The sequence below is a fragment of the Pectinophora gossypiella genome, chromosome 1 (assembly GCF_024362695.1).
Source record: "Pectinophora gossypiella chromosome 1, ilPecGoss1.1, whole genome shotgun sequence".
NCBI classification, from domain to species: Eukaryota; Metazoa; Arthropoda; class Insecta; order Lepidoptera; family Gelechiidae; genus Pectinophora; species Pectinophora gossypiella.
This window is the reverse complement of record NC_065404.1, coordinates 13876788-13898553: the sequence shown is the minus strand read 5'-3', so window position 1 is coordinate 13898553 and position 21766 is coordinate 13876788. Positions and strand designations below refer to the sequence as shown.

Sequence of the window (21766 nt, the reverse complement as noted above, 5' to 3'; positions counted from 1 at the left end):
CATAATTTTAACGCAATTTCGCTTTCTCAGAAAAAAAAGGCTGCCCATTGTTGTATAGAGTCATTATTAAAGGTCATATCTACGTAATGTAGAGAAAAAAACATTCACGCCTTCGGGCAAAATATATCGCTGAATATACACTGGTAAAAAATGATGGATGAATTGTTTAGTACCCGGCTCAGTAGTAATTATGCCCTGTCGTTCAAACGATCGGTTATTGATTGATAGTGAATTAAATGGCCGTTAAACATGACTCTAAATGTAACATTATAACGGAAAAATAAAAAAGAGACACGAATTCCAAGACTGCTAAAGAATATTTTAACAAAAACATAGAATATCAAACATTACCAGTTGATTTATCGTTAAATAATATCTGTGCAAGCATTCGATATTTGCAATCGCTAAATATTTATAAAGGGAAAAACTTCCCGAAACCGAAGCCATTATGTAAACTTTCATTTTTATGGCAATTTAAATTAATTCACTTATGATAAATACTGTTCGGGAAAAAATTAAGCGTGTTTCTGTAAATGTAGACGTGGTTTTAGCGGATGCTGTGCGGGCAAGAAACTTGCGTTCTCGAAAGTTGCGCGTGCGCCTGTGAAACACCGACTTTATAATTTCCTCGATAAGGTTTACTTGAAGTTTTAAGGATTGTTTTAAAATATGACTTCATATGGTCTGGTGAATTTATAAATGGTGTAATTGGAGTCAAACACGGCGGCGGAATGTGGGGCCACGGGGGCCTCAAGAAGGGCCACAAAAACCCCCGTGGCCCAGGTGCCGCGGCTAATAGCTTAACAGAGCGGGGCATTAAGTTAATGACCAACTCTGTATAGAGCTCGCAGCTATCTGCAGGTATAGGAGGCTAAAATGTTGCTAAAGATAGGTACCACTTTATTACGAGTTTTAATTAGAAAGAATTACATACATACATACATAAACTCACGCCTATTCCCCACCGGAGTAAGCACATATTATGGAACCAAAAAGAGTCATTTCCAGGTAAAGGTCAAAATAGAATTGTCTTCAAAGAAAGTGACCTTTATATAATAGTCAGATCTTTTTTCATAATTGATTTGTTGCATATTTATTATTGATATCATCTGAAGTCGTTTGTCGGGTATCTTTCACGGCTTAATAATAACCTTAAAACCAGACGCTGTACTTAAATATAAAGTCTGAAATTCTCAATTCAGGTCAAGTAGTAAATATAATCCGAGGTAAAGACCTAAAGAAAGTCTCATAAAAAAGCAACAATGTTTCTAGCAAGAAGCGCAGTTTTAGCCGCCCCGGGAGTGGTGGTAATGATACACGGAAATCACTGATGGCTCCCATTTAATAAACAAGGAGATGATAAATACCCCATCGCCGGGAGAAGCGGCCATTTAATATATTAAGCTTCGGAATATAGAGATTTGCTACTTTATATTTATGTATGTATGTAATTAGGAGTAACACGGTCATTTACGTTTTGAGGAGTGATGTATTAAGTAATAAGTATAGAAAACTTTTCTTATTTATTAACACAACATATATATTTATTTTGTGCTGGAAAGAGTTGAAGAAAAGAGAACCATATTGAAGACTATAGAGAACCGGAGAGGAAATATGATTGGCCACCTGATACGACACGATTCATTTATAACAAACATCATAGAAAGAAAAAATGAAGGGAAGAGAGGAAGGGGTAGACCTAGGAGAATATTTATGAATGGAAAATGCATCCTGTAGAATGTTTTTTGGTTGTAGGCGAAGTCACAGGAAACAGCTAGTATTTTAATATTCCCAATGACGTGTTGTTTCGCTAATTTGTATTCGGATCGGTCGTGCACAAAATAAAGCGTTGCTGCGGCCAGTGAATGCAGGTTGCATTCGTGTTATTAAAAGATTGCGGGCTTTATATAGAGCTGCGAAATGACAGCTTTTATAGGAGGAGGCATATTTTTATAGTTTTATATGTGACGATGTAACTTGTTGGTCTAGTAAATGTCTACCAAGAAGGGAGAAGAAGATGGTTTGTCGAGATTATGTACAGTTGAAATTAACGTTTTTTTCTACGGTATTTTGCGTGATACATGCTGGCCACGTCACAATAGCATTAGAGTGAGACATGGAAGAACAAACGTAGATAACTAGTGGGTACGGTTTCAATAGGCAGTAGATAGGTTCTCTCTACAGTCAATTTCAGTTTATGTCAGGGGTTGGAGTTGCTCACGTCCGTAGGTTTACCCTCGAGACCCTGAACGTGACCCCTGGGTGGTGCAAGCGACACATTTACCGATGGTAGGTATGGACCGTGCCTGGTTATCACATGTGCACCAGAGCCTTGCTGTGCCAAACGACGAAACTCGTGTTCTCGGCATGTCTGGAGAAGCTGATAGGGGAGCGAGGGTCCGGGCAGTTTTACTATGCTTGTGTAAATCATTGCCCTGGTGTACATTCATGAGCAATATCATGTACCCACTTTAGAACCCTGTCGCACTACCATATTTGACATTTAATGAGACTTACGATTCAATTTGTCAAAAAAGTCAGTGTGACATGGTTTCAAAGAGATATTAGTACTCTTGATCGTACGCACTGCTGGTCCGATAACATAATATATCGTCCCACTGCTTTCTCACTGTCTAGTCATTCTTCTTCGAAACTAAAGTGAATAAGCTTTTACTAGGTTACCTGATCGAACGTAGGCCACATCTTCACTTACCGTCAGGTGAGATTGTGTTCAAACGCAAACCTAAATATTATTTATTTTATAAAAAATAATGTTATTATATTATTTTTAATTAATAAAATAAAATAAATGTTAAAAAAAATATAAAAACATGTAGTTTCGCCAGCAAATAAATCTAAAATATAGTTTAACATGCCACCTCCAAATGCGGATTTTCGTCGTGACTCTGCGCCGAGCGGTTTATTATAGTGATTGTTGGAGTTGTTCCAATGTCTCATTCGATTCGGTGTGCCTTGATTAAAGGTTGTCATGGCAGGGACATGGCCCGACATGGGAATCGGAACTTGAAAGTCTCTGGCCTAGGACATTGAATAAAATTATGGTTTTAAGACGCGGCGATAATTATATCTAGATTTATAGTTGTACTTACGCGCCGAGCGAAACAGTCACACGCTCTAAAAGATATAATTTTGGTTACCTTTGAACTCAACTCTGTCTTTTTGAAGATAGGTTTTTTGTGACGTGACTTTATGATGTACCTAAATTAGTATTCAAATTCAAATTCAAAAATATCTTTATTCAGTTGGTAACATAGTTACACTTTGAATCGTCAATTTTTACATAACGAACGTCTCATCCGCCTAAAACTATTGCAGCTTCTCACAACCTGTATAGCCGGGGAAAAGAAGTTGCAAGAAAATCCTCGGCACGACAAAAACCAGTATTACTTCTTTTCCGTTTTGCAAATGATAAACGACAACTTGAGGTCTTTCACGGTCTCACCTTATCGCTAAAGTCATCATAATATCTACATTTCATTTGAAAAAAAAGGACCTTGTGTCTACAGGAATCGGGGCCAGTATCATATTTACAGGAAGGTTAGGTTGGGTAATGGTTATTTTTAAAATAATTATTTTCTTACCTGTATTCTGGCTTCTGTTAATCCTATCTTCATTGCCAATTCTTCCCTGCAAAAAAAATACGATAAGTATGTTTTAATATCTACTTATAGCATAAAAGCGAAAGGTGACTGTCTGACTCACTCGTCACGAAATGTCATAAACTACAAGTGCTGCACAACTCGAGTCTTGCATGAGGATTCTTTTTAAGACATAGGTGCTTACTAAGAGTGCGTTCATGGTCCAGTGGTTGAGCGTTATGCTCACGATCCGGAGGTCCTGGGTACGAATCCCGGTGGGGACATATCATGAAAATCACTTTGTGATCCCTAGTTTGGTTAGGAAATTACAGGCTGATCACCTGATTGTCCGACAGTAAGACGATCCGTGCTTCGGAAGGCACGTTAAGCCGTTGGTCCCGGTTACTACTTACTGATGTAAGTACGTAGTCGTTACATGAGCCTTGTCAGGGGCCTTTGGCGGCTCGATAGCAACCCTGACACCAGGGTTGATCAGGTTGGTAATCCACCTCACAACCCACACGATAGAAGACTAAAGTCTGCGAAATTCAACCCATTTATAAGGGGGTAAAAGGGATGGAGAAGTTTGTGTGAAAGTTTATTAGTTTTAATAGTAACGTGTTTCACACGACCGAAGTCGCGGTTAACAGATAGTTTATTTATCAAATCAAATATCCTTTATAATATACTCTGAAGCAATTTATATCTATAAGAAAAATATATGAAATAATTACTAATAAATCAAATGGTTGAAACACTTGGTATTAGGGATTATAATTATGAAAGCGCAAATGCTATCACTTTAATAGCATTATAGGTTATAATTGCGATAAGAAGTAAATATAGTTTGATAATTAAATTAAAATTCTTGTTAAATAAATGAAAAATAAGTTTATCGCTTGAAGATATTTGGTGCAGTTTTATCAGTGTTGATAAGAAAACTTTCACGGTTAGTATACTTCGAGCAACGCGGGTTAGGCCAGGGCTATGTTCCTCAAACACAATATAGATGGCGCTGTACATATATTTCTTCATTATCCTTCTAATTTCATGAATAACAGACATAATATGCAACTTTTATCTTTATTTTTGTATAAATGTACGTAAATTACGTACGTAGTAACGTAAATTCAAAAATGTTACATTGACCTTCAACAAGTTTATCCATGATAATTACGTTGAATAAATGATTCTGATTTGATCTGATTTGATTTGAATGATGACCCTTTTTATTACACCCAGGCACAAATACATCTTCCACCCATTATTTTGACCAAAATAAAGAGAAGCAATATAAGTAGCAACGTAATTCTATACATAAAATGGTCCAAATATCAAGCACGAATTATTTTTATATTTGGTTTTGCCATTACATTTTATTTTTGAATAATTTTACATACATACATACATAAACTCACGCCCGTTATCCCTAATGGGGTGGGCAGAGCCACAAGTAATCAAAGACAACTTGCAGCCACTGTTGATACGATGTCGTAAGCTGGATATGATGAACCTTATGGTGATAAGGGATCAGCCTATCGCCCATAACATTAGTCCATCATGTTAGAGGACACAATCCCTCTGTCGGTTTTTACGACATACCCGGGAAGACAAGCAGGTGAACGTGTTCTATGTTTTTTATTTGTTCCCAGAACAGCATAGAAGCAATTAGAAGCATAGAAAAAATTGAATAATTTAGTACCCGAGTAATGAGAAAATAGGTAATTATCACGTTAAAGCTGTACAACGCCATCTATAATTGTTTTTGGGGAACGTAGCCTGGAGAGTCCCTCATTGGCTATGTACTGACTTTAGGTACGTATGAATGTTCTATCAGACAGTTTATAGCAAGTAACAAAACATAATATAAGAGAAGCATCAACACACCCTACATCTTACCTAGTAAACACATCAGGGTAATGGGTCCTCGAGAAAGCTTTCTCCAGCTCTTCAAGTTGAAAACTGGTAAAAGTCGTCCGGTACCTCCTTTGCTTGCGTTTAGGAGCGAAATCATCAGCATCGTCGCTATCAGCTGATCCCGGCGGGGGTCGGTCAGGGGGTGATTGGTCGGACCGACCTAGTTCCGGGGTCGTCCGGGGGGAATCGTCTTTGGGCGCCTCCGATACCCCCATGGTGGGGTTGTACTTCTGATGGTACTGATCTTGGGGATAGTATTCTGGAAAGAAAGAGAGGAGTTATGGTAAAGTATTGTAGTGTAGACTTACTTAGTATTATAAGAAAACGAAGACTAAAGATAAACTGGGTTTAAAATATACGACATGCCACGAAAGAAGTTCCGCGACCGCGGCGCTACTGTCGCAGATTCTGCATAGAATTATTATGACTCGTCAGTTAGTTCCATTAAAATCCGTCGACTTCTATCTTTGTAGTTTATCTATGGTGTTCGTTTTTGTAATAACGCTGAATTTGTTTATAGGCGCAGTTTATCTATTCTTCTATCGTGTGGGTTGTGAGGTGGACCAACCCCATCAACCCTGGTGTCAGGGTTACTATTGAGCCGCCAAAGGCCCCTGACATGGCTCATGTAACGACTACTTACTTACATCAGTAAGTAGTAACCGGGACCAACGGCTTAACGTGCCTTTCGAAGCACGGATCATTAGGCGTAGTTTATTAAGAAAGGTGTATCATTGTCCAGCCAGCTTTACTTACGGAATGGTCCCAATTTGTGGAACAACGATGGTTCACGTTTGATAATCTGTCACCATACAGTTCGTCACAACTATTTTTGTTCTTTAAGGCCTGTGCCCACTACACCGTATCATACTAGGACTGTCCTAGGACCGCGGCAGGCACGGACCGGCACGTGCCGGACGCTACTATGCCCACAGCAACGGAGCAACCCCGTTCTATCCCCGTATGTACCGGGAATTCTGCCCGGTCCGCGCATGGCACGCTCAGGGGCCTGTTTAATAAAACTTACAATTGTAAATTACAATGACAATTTGATGTACATTGCGGAGTTTGTGATCACAAATATCTTGCAGTTTCATATTAGCTACGTAATGAACACCTAATTGTCGTTGTAATTTACAATTGTAAGTTTTATTAAACAGGCCCCTGGTGTTGGTCGGTGACGGAACTTGTATTGAATGGTATTAAATGTGTTCCTCTATTTATTAAATAACTTGTAATGTATACCCTCATTGACTTAAAATATGTGTTGCTGTTGAAGTTTCTTGTTATTTCTTCTCCTCAGCCATAACACCTTGCGAAATGACGTAAATTCAAAAATGTTACATTGACCTTCAACAAGTTTATCCATGATAATTACGTTGACTAAATGATTCGGATTTCTGAATGGTCTAGAGGACGTTGCGCCAAAGAAATTCATACAAAGAATATTTTTTTGCCTGTGCCGAGATGGACACAGGTCCACTGTGTATACGCAGTGGGCACGGACCTTAAGTTGATTGCTTCATCCAATTACTTTTTCATTATAAGAAATAAGATTCTGAGAAGAACTTGATCGGGATCGCTTCTATTAAGGTATGAAGTGTCAATTTACTACCTAACTGGCTTATGACAGTCTATGACATCGGAAAAATAGCGCTTGCATTTAACAGCAGTTTACATAAATTAGTAGTTAGCGCTAAAGTAACTACGGGTACAAATGACGTCTTTACAGCCGTATCTTTTAAGATCTCGATTCAAAATGGATTATCCACATCCTTAGTTCATCATTGACATTGCCGCTTCGTGGGAAACCATACTCTGTAGGCGCAAAGGTGGACATTTCGTTTTTCAACAATAGTGTAGGACACGTACAGTCATGAGCAATATAATGTACCCACTTTAGGACTCTGTCGCACTAACATATTTGACATTTAGTGAGACTTACAGTTCAATTTGTCAAAAAAGTTAATGTGACATGGTACCAAAGTGTATACATATTAATGCTCGTGACCGTACCTACCTACCTACTTATAAGAAACTGTACATTTTTCATTATAGTTCCAAAATAGTCATAAATTGATAGGCGAATATGAAAACAGAGACGAAATTCGTTGAAAAATGTAATAGTTATAGCTATCCGAAATCAAGCAGTTAGAAAGAAATAGCTATCTGATCCAAGCATTTAGAAAGAAATGGCAATAAGAACGAGTGACGTCACATATTCCTAGTGCCATACAAGCTACAATCAGCTACCTTCAAATGCTCAAACAGGACGAAGCATTCTCCCACCACTGACTTTAACTATTAATATTTCTGGGGTTAGATGAGACATTGAAAAACGGATTTCAGATAAATCTTTAGCATGTTCACGTGAGTAGGTAGGTAGCCCGATGAAAAGAAAAAAAAAACGGAAAAAAGTCGGTAAAAAGACCGTCAAAACCCTATTGTTTCACATTTGACGACATCTAACTTTTATAAGACACTCCAGCCTTAAAACTCTCCACTTGTCCGGGTAAGTAGTGAATGCCATTTGAGATAGCTTTAAAATATAGTGTTTTGGACAGACTGCAGCAAGTTCTTCAATCATAAACCTCACATTAATTTTAGCAAATCCGCACCTCTTGAGGAACGCCAGCCGAAAACATTTTCACCTGCACTACCGCTCTACTAAATTAAATAACAGATTGCCAACATCCGCAGTCCTTCATCGAGATCGTCGTGAGAAACTTCAACACGTGGACGTTACAAAGTACGCATAATATCCAATTTAATTGAATTAATTGGTGCGGCTATAATTGGTAGAATCAATTTAATGGAATCAATTTGCTCGCTAAACATTAATGGCTGGTGTCGAGGGAAGTAGTAGCGTGTCGAAGGCGACGCGATGAATAGTAAATAACAGTTTGATTGAATTAGCACATTCTAATGTATGTTTTTGTACCTAGGTCTGTGCTTAGCAACCTTTGTTTAGTCTTGTTTACATGGCGTACTTAATAACTATAGGCTTACAAATAGATTTTTTTATGACAATATGCTATAATATGCATTGGCTTGTAATCAAGTTTATCGTAGCTTGAATAAAGATAATGATTAGTGAGTGAAAGTTAATAAAACATTAAATCTTGTCTACTGCCGTGATGTAGATACTTATTTCATATCGTCACTGAAAAGCCTAAATGCCATTTCAAGAAAAAGCCGTTTAAAGTATTTTATTAGTTTTTTGTCATAACTTTTTACCCATTTATCTAATTTAGACGACGTCAACGTAAGTTTTTCAAGTTTTTCAATTTCTATGTCTAGCAATAGATATCATAAGATAGACTACTATTTTAGGATATTTTGGCGCTTATGTAATTTTGCCTTATCAGTGACGATATGTTCTATGTACTTAACACTGTGTGTGTACCACTATAGAATGGATATGATAGAATTAGTTACTTAGCGTAGCAGGACAAAATATGGGTTGTGGGGCTGTATTTAGGAGAACTTTCCTGAGAATGCCCCCGGACTCAAGGATTCCGCTGCAGAAATAGGTCCAGGAAAAAAAATAGGGGAGAATAGTGAAGACACGGAGAAAAGGTGTCTTCCATGGTGTGTAAGATATCAGAAGTTAACATAAAGATGCAAAAAAAAGACATAGAGAAAGAGAGAGAACATATATTTTTTTGAGATAACGGAATCTTCACAACATATTTAGTATTCTATGGAAACCCATTACTAATACTTACAAATAAAAGCTTACTCCAGTGGTGAAAAGGCGTGAATTTATGTTTCTTGTGTGTGTACAAAAGTATCTACTTATTTTGTATTTGTTAAAAATAAGTAAGTAGATAATTTAGCGGAACCTTTCTCTTCTCTCTTTCTTTTTATAAGTAGATAATTTCGGAAGCGGTGACTTTGCGACGCCTAAATTCCGCGGAACCCGAATTGGGAAACATTGATCTACAAAGTAATCGACAAGCTTAATCCCATATGAAGAGTTGTAAGATTGAATAAATAAATAAATATATTTGATCCCCGATCTATGCGCATGTTTGCTTTCAACTTGCAATTACGCATAAAAAAATCTCTCGTGATTTGTAACTATTACAATGGTAATTCCAACCTCAGTTTCTTGTAATCAATTGTCGTTTAATAAGTTAATGCTATTATCCTGATTACTCGTGATTGTGGTGTTATGCCCTTAATTGGTCGGCCATTATGCACGTTTCGAGAAAATAAGACATAAGTTGAACTCGCGTGAAACTTGTTATACTGATGATTAAAGGAATTATGTGAGGTGCAACGTATTCAATGTAGCTTGGATTGCCTTGGGTGTGAGGAAGACTAATGATTTTGGAAATGGGTGTAATTATTTTATTACACACATGAAATCAAGTCCGTAATTCTTAATGGGGTGGGCAGAGCCACAAGTAATTAGAGACTATTTAATTTAATTGCATGCGTAAGAAAGAAAAAATACATTTATTCGGCAATGCGTTCAATATTATAAGAAAATGTTACAACATATTTGGCAAGGTTTGAAGGTTTCTTCCGGGTTCGATTCCCGATGGAGACATTGTCAAAATCATTTTGTGAGACTGTCCTTTGTTTAGTAAAGAGTTTTCAGGCTTGAATCACCTGATTGTCCGGAAAAGTAAGATGATTCCGTGCTTCGGAGGGCACGTTAAGCCGTTGGTCCCGGCTATTAGCCGTAAAAAACACCTCCACCAACCCGCATTGGAGCAGCGTGGTGGAGTATGCTCCATATCCCTTCCGGTTGATTGAGGGGAGGCCTGTGCCCAGCAGCGGGACGTATATAGGCTGGTTATGTATGAAGGTTTCTTCAATTTGAATTAGTGTATTGAATGTGTTAGAGATTATCAGCGTAACCCTAGCATGCTTCGACAGTAAAAGTCATAAATTAATTGGTTCTAATTACCACTTGGATAAAATAGACGTAACGTGGGATTTTCCCTTTTGATGTCATGATCCGTCAATTCGCATGAAACGATTTAATACGCTTTTTATTTTTTTTAAATTTAAGGGTGTCCTCACTATACATTATTTTATTTTATTTATTTATGGACAACTTACAAGCTACACTCTACACATGCAAAGTTACAGACAAGAAAAAAAAAAAAGAGATTTTTGATTATTTTGTCACAAATAACATCTTTTTATTTATTCTATGCTAGATTGTTCAATGCATCTCTATACAATCTACAATATGCTCAATACACAATCAATATTTTTTTTCTGGATATAAAACTGGAGCGGAGACACATTGTTGTTTCTTGAAATATATCAATTTATTAATACTGTCGTTTCCTCGGGCCGGGACTTTCAACAAACAAACAAACAAATAACATTAAATGTATTTTTTTTTAATTTTTTTAATTCTATGCTAGATTAATAATTATTTTCTGGGTATATAGCGGGGGTGGAGATAAATACTGTTACTTACTTGAAATCTATCAATTTTTTATTAACGCCGTTTCCATATCTCGGGCCTATAAAGTCCCGGACTTTTGGAAGGCAGGGGTGGGGCCGAAGCCAACGTGGTGTGACACCATTGTTATTATATTTTTTTTAATTCTTCTTCTTATCGTGTGGGTTGTAAGGTGGGATACCAACCCCGGTATCAGGGTTATTATCGAGCCGCCAGAGGCCCCTGTATGTAATCGTTACATGAGTCATGACGGGGAAGTTGCGGGTCAATAGTAACCCTGACACCAGGGTTGAGAATCAGGTCAGGTGGATCAGGTCGGTCATTGGTCTCATAACTCACACGATAAGACTTCAAATGCTTTACAGTACCTACCATCATAATACGAACCATATAATATTATGTATACAGTAATTTATGTATGTATAACGAACATTAATTTGGTATTACGTGATAATTAGTAACATTATTCCTAAGAACTAATGGACTAATGTTATGGGCGATAGGCTGATCCCTTATCACCATAAGGTTCATCATATCCATCTTAGGACTTCGTATCAACAGTGGCTGCAAGTTGTCTTTGATTACTTGTGGCTCTGCCCACCCCATTTGGGATTACGGGCGTGAGTTTATGTTATGTTATGTTATGTTTATTCCTAAGAACAACAATGTAACATGTTTAAGGTTGAATTAAATTACATAACAAACGTTCAATCTTTAATTGAGATCTATTATATACTCACTTTTTTACAATTGATGGGTATGTTTGGCCTCAGACTTGCCCGAAGGCATTGACGAGGCCTAAGATGGAGCGAGCTCGCCCAGAAGGTGTATGTTCACTCTGGCCTTGAAAGCACCCGGGTTATATGCATTCGGAAATACAGAAGACAGAGAATTCCACTCCCTATCAGTACGCACTCACTTATCCTAAGGAACTTTGTAACAACAGATTAAATAAGTACATAAACAGCCTATAAGTATCCCACTACTGAGTATGGAGCATACTCCACCACGCTGCTGCAGTGCGGGTTGGTGAACAGGTAAATAACAGTTTGTTTACCTACAACATGAAGTCTATTTCTTCATTTAAGAGCTTGGCGGCTGAATAGTAATTATGACGCCAAGTTCACCCAAAGCTGCCTAGCTGTTTAGGAATGAAAATGTCACACACCGACAAGAGTTACTTACGCATAAGTAAATAAAAGACTGCAGAACGGTAGCGAAATGTGGGTAGTTTGCTACTAAAAATAATCGCTCACCGCGAGCACACAGCGATATCGTGGCGATGTCGTCGCGTCCACGCCGCAATGTCGTGGGTAAAATCGCTGAAACATCGCTAGTGTGAACAGGCCCACTCGTATATGACATTCGTCACGTGTGACGTATTTCCTATTTCATTCAGCATGCTATTTACATATGTAATAGTAAAATATAGTCAAAACATATACTCACTATCACACACACCCATAGATCAAAGAAATTGCACACAATCACACCAGTCAGGCCCGGAGGTCGGCCTATGAATGGTCCAACACGGCGCGGGCGCAGCTATCAGTAATTACAAACCGGCGATAATGACTGACTGAAGATAATGCAACTTCCTTTCCAACTTGATCGTATCGCGAAATTGGATTATATTCATTACTGGTAAACATAGAGTTTTGTTTACGATTTTTGGTGGTGGGTTCCGTATGTAAAATTGTGACCTGTGATATAATGTTATTATGTTATGTCATTTCATATTAGTATGTTAATTATTGTATGTTGATTTTATACTAAATTTTTAAGAATTTTGTCTATTTAAAGTTTTTGTTTCATTTAGCATTTCGTGGATAAAAATATTCTTTATCAAAATCTCAATTACAATTCGGGTAAAAATTGAGACCATCATTTTTACGTGGCTTGAGACTAGCTTACCTATCTAATACGAAGTTTTGTTAATTAAAACACATAATAACGGGTTCTTACCGGGTTTAAAATAGGGATATGAGACTCCCGATATTGTATACTCTACTACACTACTCACTATTTTAAACGCGGTAAGAACCCGTTATTATGTGTTTTAATTATGATAATAACCGCGTAAACTTAAAACGAAGTTTTCTTACCAAAAATCACATCCAAATGTGGTTTTTCAAATAGGCGCTTACATGGTTCAATATAAGGCGTCTTTATCGATTATAGGTTTCATTCACCGTACTAAAACATAGCTTATCGGGTTTCCTTTCTTTAACGCGGAGCCCTAAAATCGTATTTGTATTACAAGAACAATGTTACCATTCATTCTCACAGCTACTAAATGTTTTGTTTGTTATTCGCGTCACGACTTTGATACGGACTATGATTAATACTGCAGTAATACACTATCAGTGATAAATATTGATAACAGACCGCTTTGTAAGTATGCTTAATTAGTTCATTATTAAATCAATGGGTATTCAATCAGCATGTCTATAAGTGGATTAGATGATAATTGTGATTATGATTTAGATTGACAAGATCTCCATTGATAAAATTGGTCTTTAAGGGTGATATTAATAAACTAATTTTAGATAGATAGATAAAATACTTTATTGAGCACAATAGACACAGAATACAGAGATAAGGACAGCATATACAGAAAAGCACAACATGCGGCCTTATTGCTTTAGCTGAGACTGCCTTCAAGATCATGCTCAAGTCCCTGTTTTTATATAAGAACTGTCACATTGACATGATCTTGAGGGCAGTCTCGAAGCTGAGATTTGTTTATTAATACAAGCCTAAGTGCTTGAGATAAATTATTTTTGTTTGAATCCAAGTATATAGTGTAGATAGTTCAGATAGCTTTTAAAAAAAGTTTCTATGTAAGAATGAGAATGATAGAAACAACTATACGATTGTTATTGCCCTAAATGGTTTCAAAGCGTGGGACCCAACCATATATTGCGTAGAAAGACAGATAATTCAAAATGACTAATGAATAGAAAAAGTAAAGAAAAACTCTCTCATACTTTCATATGTATAAATCTTCATTCAAATGAGAAAACTTGTGTACGGTATTATTTCATTAATAATGCAAAAAGTAGTAAATCGATTTTAATGTACTTGCTATGATTATGATGTCTCGTGGGAAAATATGAATTATAATAAATTATATTCATCACAACACGAATGATGATTTCAGGCGATAAAGAAGTGTAAATATATATAAATACAGGAAATATTATTTTAATGATAACCTCGACAAACTACTGTGTGATGACAAGATGACCATTTTAATATTTAGTTATGTTGACAAAGTTATTATGTAGATGTGCTTTGTAATTTGGTTGAATAATCATGAGAAAAATCTCACGCGTAAATAGCTAATAATATTAACTAAATTCTTTAAATAATAGGTATTATTTTGTACGATTGGTGGATATAGTTTATTAGTCGTTTATTCTTATTAGTAGAAGGTTTAAAATTGATTACAATCTGGGGCCTTAGCCAAGTGGCAAAGGATTATGACAAATGACAGTGACAATGATTAAGAAGTGATTTTCCTCATCCTGATCGGGAATCGAACCCGGGACCTGCAAGCGAGAGACCAAAGCTTTTACCATTATACCATAGAATAAGGAATAATACTACTAGGCCACGGGAGAAGTTATCATGCAACATGTTAACATGTTGGACTCACGATCCAGAGGCCCCGGGGTCGAATCCCGGTGGGGACATATAACAAAAATCACTTTGTGGTCCCTAGTTTGGTTAGGACATTACTGGCTGATCACCAGATTGTCCGAAAGTAAGATGATCTGTGCTTCGGAACGCACGTTAAGCCGTTGGTCCCAGTTACTACTTACTGATGTCATCATCCTCATCCAAGCCGTGTCCGGCGACGGCGACTCCTAAATGTCTATCCCAGGTCGATGTTATGATAGGCTCTAATATGACTAGCAAAACCGAACTTCGATTACTGATGTAAGGAAGTAGTCGTTACGTGAGCCGTTAGGGGCCTTTGGCGGCTTAGTAGTGACCCTGACACCAGGGTTGATGAGGTTGGTACTCCACAACCCACACGATAGAAGAGATAGAATAAGGAATAATAGGTACAACTATGCCACGGGGGGCGTTATGCCATGTTATTATACAACATGTTAGTTGATAACATGATATAAGGAAAATCATCATCATCATCAATTTAAGAGCCACGCTCTTGTCGGTGCAGCATTCTCCATGCTACTTTCTTAGGGAAAAATAGGGCAGTGGTTTCCCTCTTGCGTTCCGCCCCGCAATACTCACAGCAGCAGTATAAGGAAAATAGTGTGTCAAACTTTTGTAACAGCGGCGGCTAATTGTCTTCGGCGAAATAGGTACCAAGTATCTTATCATATTTGTCAATATTATTCACGTCTGTATTTTTACGAATAACTCAGTGATTCAGATTTATGATACAATTACCGATATTAATGTATTTCCGTAGATAATTTGCATGACGTCATGGAATGTGAATTTGTACAACTGGCCACAAATAATATTAAATAATAATTTAATAATAATAATAAATAATAATAATTTAATACTAATTTGTACAATGTGGATGATGTACCGTATTATTTATTTAAGTACTTACATTTATTACGTCGATCGATAATTTTATCATGTAGGTTAGATGACAACCTAGTCAATCTTCTTCTTCTATCGTATGGGTTGTGAGGTGATTACCAACCCCATCATCCCTGGTGTCAGGGTTATTATTAAGCCGCCATAGGCCCCTGACATACTCATGTAACGAATACGTACTTACATTAGTAAGTAGTAACCGGAACCAACTTTTTGGACAATTAGGTGATCAGCCTGTAATGTCCTAACCAAACCAGGGATCACAAAGTGATTTTTGTGATTTGTCTCCACCAGGAATCGAACCCGGAACCTCCGGGATCGTGAGCACTCAACCACTGGACCACAGGAGGTCAATAAATGACATAAGTACTTAATTCGAAACGTCAAAACGATTACGATATGAGGCGTTTGTATGAGGATACAAAACGGTGACGTCATCAATAAACGTGGCCAAACGTCATACTCATAGTTACGTAATTTTTTATTTAAATTCGTAAATAAGTCGTCAAAAAAAATGAGCTTTATTTTTATTTTATAATTTATTTTTATTTGACATTATTATAGCAGTGATTCTTGTCTGTTTGTCTGTGAAAATCTACAAAATTGACACATACAATTATTATTATCATTCACATAAATGAAGATAAGGTTCCATTTTAATGTATTATTCCGTCTCTATTACTAATCTATGATGTAATTATTTTAGCATTGTAATTGACTTTGTAATTCCCATCAGATAACGTCAAGCAATTTATCCTTTAATTACATATAATTAGAGTTTGATTTCGTTCGCGATATTGCATTCGTAATGGCAGTAGCGTAGAATATTTAATTCAATTCTGTTTCTTTGGGTTCTATTGAAATTACACCCTTTGGAAAATTCACCGAAGGGCCCCTTAGCGCTTCCCATTTGTTCCGCAAAGTAGTAAATATCATCCCAGGCAAAGATCTGCTTTTGATTTCTGCCTCGTTTTAATTTCGTGGGGATATTTTATCTGAGGACCCACCTAAAGAGTTTTTTATCTTTGTAGACAACGATAGTAGAGAAAATGTACATTATGGGTTTGACATAAAGCTAACGAACACACAATCACTAAAAGGGCGTCCTAGCGCTCTTGTGCGAATCCTTATTCATTTTCGTTTCTATTCTAGGGTAGTTTTTCTGGGCGGACTAGTAGCATATATTTGGTAACTTTTACGTACACTTTGTAATCTTATACGAGAGTTTTCTTTAATTTCTTCACCAGTGAGTATCGAGTGAGTTTTTATTCCGTAGTAATGCAGCAAGTCACTGTTCAGATGCGCACGGGCACCGATTGCGGATAATTATTTAATTGCGCAGGTCACGCCGAGGGGCATTACATTACTTAGTTTTTGCTGGCATATGTATCTATTTTATTCTATTACGGCACTCGAATTAGCTCTTGATTAGTTTCTTGATTTATAATAATTTATGTGATTTGTTTTCCGTTAGTTTGTCGGTAGGTTTCGGTTTGATAAATTATGTAAAGGAGAGCCTAGCCAAAATTATTTTTGTTTCTTCTTTGCATGTCGGTGGCGATATATGGTATATTATTGCTGTAAATAGAATTAAAATGAAATAGTAACATTTATACATCAATGTATTGATGATGATGTATGTGATGTGTGTATGTGTGTATGTATTGTAGGATTTGGCGGGAATGAGAGAAGAATGGCGATTACTAATAGTGAAAATGTATGAGATAACATAAGTGATTCATGTTTCATTTTGTTTTCTTTGTCCTTGTGTTTATATTTGTTATCGTTGACGAAAGGGAGAAGCTTTAGGAGAAGGTTAGGTTCTCTTATTTATTTGTATGCTTATTCTACTCTTATTTTATAGTAAAGGTTCAGCTGCTTTCCATCCCCGGAAAGATGTCGATCGAGGAATTACGTTCTCCCATCATGATGGACACAGGCGAGTTACCACATATTATACAGAAGCTTAAAAGGAAATATCTCCATTACTCGTTCATTATCATTCTATTACATAATTATCCGATAAAATAATTGCGGTACCAACAATTATACTACAGACAATCATATTTAGTTCTTTAATTACTAAATTGCAGTACTAAAGTAATTTACGATTCAATTATTGCTCAAAAAAATATTAAAAGCATAAAAAAAATATTCGCGCTATGAAAACGTTCGCGCAGACAGAAAAACGTATAAAAGATTACGTTATTTGATTAGACCTAATTACATTTCTGAACGTAATTAACTTGCACGTATCATTCCCTTTGTTTTATTACTAACAGACAAACCAACTTATCACTTACAGATGGCAAACTTTAAAGAAAACCGAAAAAGAATCTTATAATTCTACACTTAAGGCTTGCTAGTTTGTTTATGTGAGTACTCCTTTAACTTGGTGAGTAGTAGATGTCTTAGGTCGAGATAACCTGCCATGTTATTAAGGCATAATTTACGATGTAAATTATGGCGATTTGTTAATTTTATATTCAGCAGTGTTATACAACGACGACGGGTAGTTTATGTCTTACTTTTTTGTTTTTCAATTTGGAACTACTTTCCTCTTTATTTATGTTTACGGTACCGATGTGTCATAGATTCCTTGTCTTTTTTGTGTATTTTCTTCGTGTCTACGTAAGTGCACTTGTAAAAACTCTAGATCCGACGCGTATAAGAGCTGAGGCAAAAAAAAAAAACAAAAATATATTTATTCTTCAAAATTGGCTTACATAGTTAGCGCTTTTTGAAACTACTACCACATCGGAAACTGTATCGCTGAGGGAAAGACGTGGCCAGAAAACCTCCCAGCACAGGCCCCTACTCCTACTGTTTCATGATTTTCTTTCGTCTTTTTAAATCCAGTTTGTATTACCTACATATAAACTTAAATACAATGGTATGCCAATTGCAGACGGTGAATGCAGAGTTTATGTGACTTATTCACAGGAACACTGTTTTATGAGCTCCCTGACAGAAGTAGGCCTGTCCACACACACAGCACCCGATCACGAGTTGACGCGAAAGCTAGCCATCGCTCCCTTCGCACATTTTTGAGGGAAAGGTGCGACCCGACTCCCGGACTCCAGTTTCTTTGACAAGAGAGATGTTGTCAGAGCCTAAGAGACGTAGAAAAATATCGTCACTGATGATGTATCTGCAATTTTTGGCGAAACTAATTTGCACTTTTTACAATTGTCAATAAGACACAAATCACTTTAGCAAAAAATACAGATATGTCAGTTAGCAAAGTCTGCCACGATATAAAGTATACAACTCATGGTATAAAATCAACTTAAAAAGTGTACTTAACTATCAGAACGGTATCGATTCTTGAGGACAAAAGTTAATAGCTCTAAAAATGGTAAGTACTGTCTTTTACTTATGACGAGTGCATGAAAGAGACAGAGCTTGTTTTAGAACTGACAAAATAAAGTTTACCGCTATCTATTGTGCACGCGGCACAATTGAGCTATTCACATTACTAATTTAAGAGCCACGCTCTTGTCGGTGTAGCATTCTCCATTCTTGTCTATCAAAGACCAATTCCTTCACCTCCTTATACGACACGACGTTCGCCTTCTCTTTAATCTGTTCCATGTAAGCTCTTCTTGGTCTTCCCCTTCCTCTCTTGCCTTGTAGCTTCCCTTCTAAGATGTTTTAATAAATTCGTCGTGTCTTATTAAGTGTCCAATCATTTTGCCTCTTCTGTCCTCTATAACTCTCAATATTTGCCTCTTTTCCCTTACTCTTACTAGCACTTTCTCATTAGTAACTCTTTCAGTCCAACTTATTCTTTCCATCCTCCTCCAACACCACATTTCAAAGGCCTCGAGTCTCTCTCTGATTGAGCTATTATTAAAACGAATAAAGTAAAATTACGCACTGCGTTTTTCTGCAGATAATTAGGTTAAGTAAGAAGTTTAGCGGTACCATAAGGGACCTTAATGTTTATGGTTGTAGACCATAAAGAGATACGCAATGCTATATAGCATTGTTCCAGGTTTTTGCCCCGTTCGAAGTGAGACTCCAGTAATGGCCCATTGAGTGTCAACTTCTATAAGAAAGTCAGTCAGAAGTGATGTCGTTGTCATAACCAAACGTTATTGTGAAAGGAGGCAGTAATAAGCAGCACAAGAAGAGCAAGCATAGTATTATTTAAATTTTAGTTTATTTATTATTGGGTTAGGATATATTATACCGGTGCTGAGGTATATTATTCTGAGCTCTAAAACCTTCATTTGCGACGAGCGCAAGACAAAGATAGAGCTAGTTTTAGAACTGACAAAGGACATAGAATCTGGAGTCTATAAGACACAGCACCATTGTATGGTTCTTGTTGCTAAATTTATTTTAAATATATTTTCAAATAAATAAATAAAATAACCTTCGTGGATAGATAAGGTCACGCAATTGATGTAGTGTTTTATCTAATTGGTTAATCTACACCACATTCACTTATCAACCATTGTTTGACCACATTATACTTGCCTATCTCCACTGCGGGTTGGTGGAGGACCAACTGCTTAACCTGCCCTCCGAAGCACGTAATCAACTTATTTTTTTCAGACAATCAGGAAAATAATAATTATATTTAATTTTTATTTTAATATAAGTAAATAACTTTTTCAAAAATCCAACCTGGATTGCTTAGTTTTAATAACTAAGGAAAAATTCACAAATTGCTTTTAACACGATCTCCCTCAGAATCGATATTAAGACCCTCAGGTCATATGCCGAGTGCTATTCTAATCCCTAAAGCATGGAGGTTGTGAACTGTATGAGCAAGTATGAGCTTTCTCGATTGATTTTTGGTCATTTTTGAAGTAGGTATAAGATGACATTTAAGTCGGAATTAGCTCTCCGTTACGATTTCATAGTCACGGCAATTGTAACAATGGCTAATTACCAATTAAGTACTATAAAAAATTATCATTCACCGTTAAACCTAAGCTAACCTTTAAACATTCAATTATTGAAGAAAAAAATAACACTGGCTGGTTGAAAATAAAAGGAAAAATAACAGTTTTATTATCTGTGAGTAATTTGTCTCACGCGTACTGCGTAGGGGGCAAAAACGCGGGAAAACGTTGGACTTTCGCGCGCAATTATAGATCGAGGCAGATACCTACCTGCGTAGGCACAATGGCGTCGACAAATTAACCTCAAAAATTATATCGTTGTTTATGGGGTAAATTTGACAGTTACTTAGAACTTTTATAATTAGATTTTTTTGTTTGTCTGTAGGAGATATGGTGGTTTTTGCTTAAGGTCTAAGGTCTAAGTATCAAGCAGAACCTACAAATTTATATGCATTTTACACCAAATTATGAAAGAGTTTAATTAAAAGTGTTTGCTCTCTGTCTCTCTTTTCTCTTCTCTTGTCGCGTGGGTCAATGAATGACCACACCAGCCCTGCTGTCAGGGTTGTTAGTGAACTGTCACACATCCGTGACATAAGTGTGATTAATAAACGGTTACTACCGCTCTACCATCATCTCCCTAGCGTTGACACGTTTTCACGGGGTCCGCTTACCTAACCTGAAGTTTTGACAAGTCCGAGTTTTTACAGAAGCGACTGCCTGACTTTCCAATTCGCGAAAGGAAACCCAGCCACAGGTTAGGTCACATCTCCGAAATACATTTCTTAGGACTGTGGGTTTCCTCTCGATGTTTTCCTTCACAGCTGATCGCATGATAATCATTTATGATCCAAAAACTAGGATTCGAACCTGGGACATCAAAGAGAGAGTCAAGCGTTCTTTCAACTGGGCTACCACAGCTCTCCTTATAATAAATGGTTACCGCTCTACCGACAGATATAAATGGCTAAACTTTTTAGATCGTTTTCAATTATCGAAAGCAAACATGCTTAAAGCTCTTAAGCAATACACAGTAACTGCTTATTGTGCTATGAACCCTAATGTAGTAGCAATGTTAGCACTATAAAAAGGTGTCTGCGTAATTGAATGTTGGTTTTGTGGTCTTTAGGTGCAGTTCGTGTTCATTGTTGCAAGACGAATTAATTTCACCAGCTAGTATAATCATGGTATAGTCACAGGGACTGGAACCTGACAGAGGACAGCAGTAACTGTCACTACTAGCCAGAGGCGGAGGACAGGAGTTCTAGTACCGGTTTGAAATAGACTACTCTGGGCGCCATCACACTCGCGTCGGATAGAGTGCCCTATTTTCTCCAAAAAAGTAGCTTGTGCTACAGCGATAAGAGCGTGGAGCT

At 37.0% G+C, this 21766-nt stretch overlaps 2 protein-coding genes across 2 annotated transcripts in view; both read right to left on the bottom strand.

Moving 5' to 3' along the window:
* Positions 1–21766, bottom strand: part of LOC126370606 (homeobox protein aristaless-like) — a 66574-nt gene that overhangs the window by 4947 nt on the left and 39861 nt on the right. The window contains exons 2-3 of the mRNA XM_050015570.1: positions 5499–5775; positions 3603–3648 (exon numbers count right to left, since the gene is read on the bottom strand). Coding sequence (XP_049871527.1) covers positions 3603–3648; positions 5499–5775 — 323 coding nt within the window. The remainder of the gene's footprint in view (positions 1–3602; positions 3649–5498; positions 5776–21766) is intronic.
* The window catches only part of LOC126367452 (homeobox protein aristaless-like), a 64624-nt gene that overhangs the window by 3487 nt on the left and 39371 nt on the right, over positions 1–21766 (bottom strand). Inside the window, exons 2-3 of the mRNA XM_050010964.1 lie at positions 5499–5775; positions 3603–3648 (exon numbers count right to left, since the gene is read on the bottom strand). Of these exons, the coding sequence (XP_049866921.1) occupies positions 3603–3648; positions 5499–5775 (323 nt within the window). The remainder of the gene's footprint in view (positions 1–3602; positions 3649–5498; positions 5776–21766) is intronic.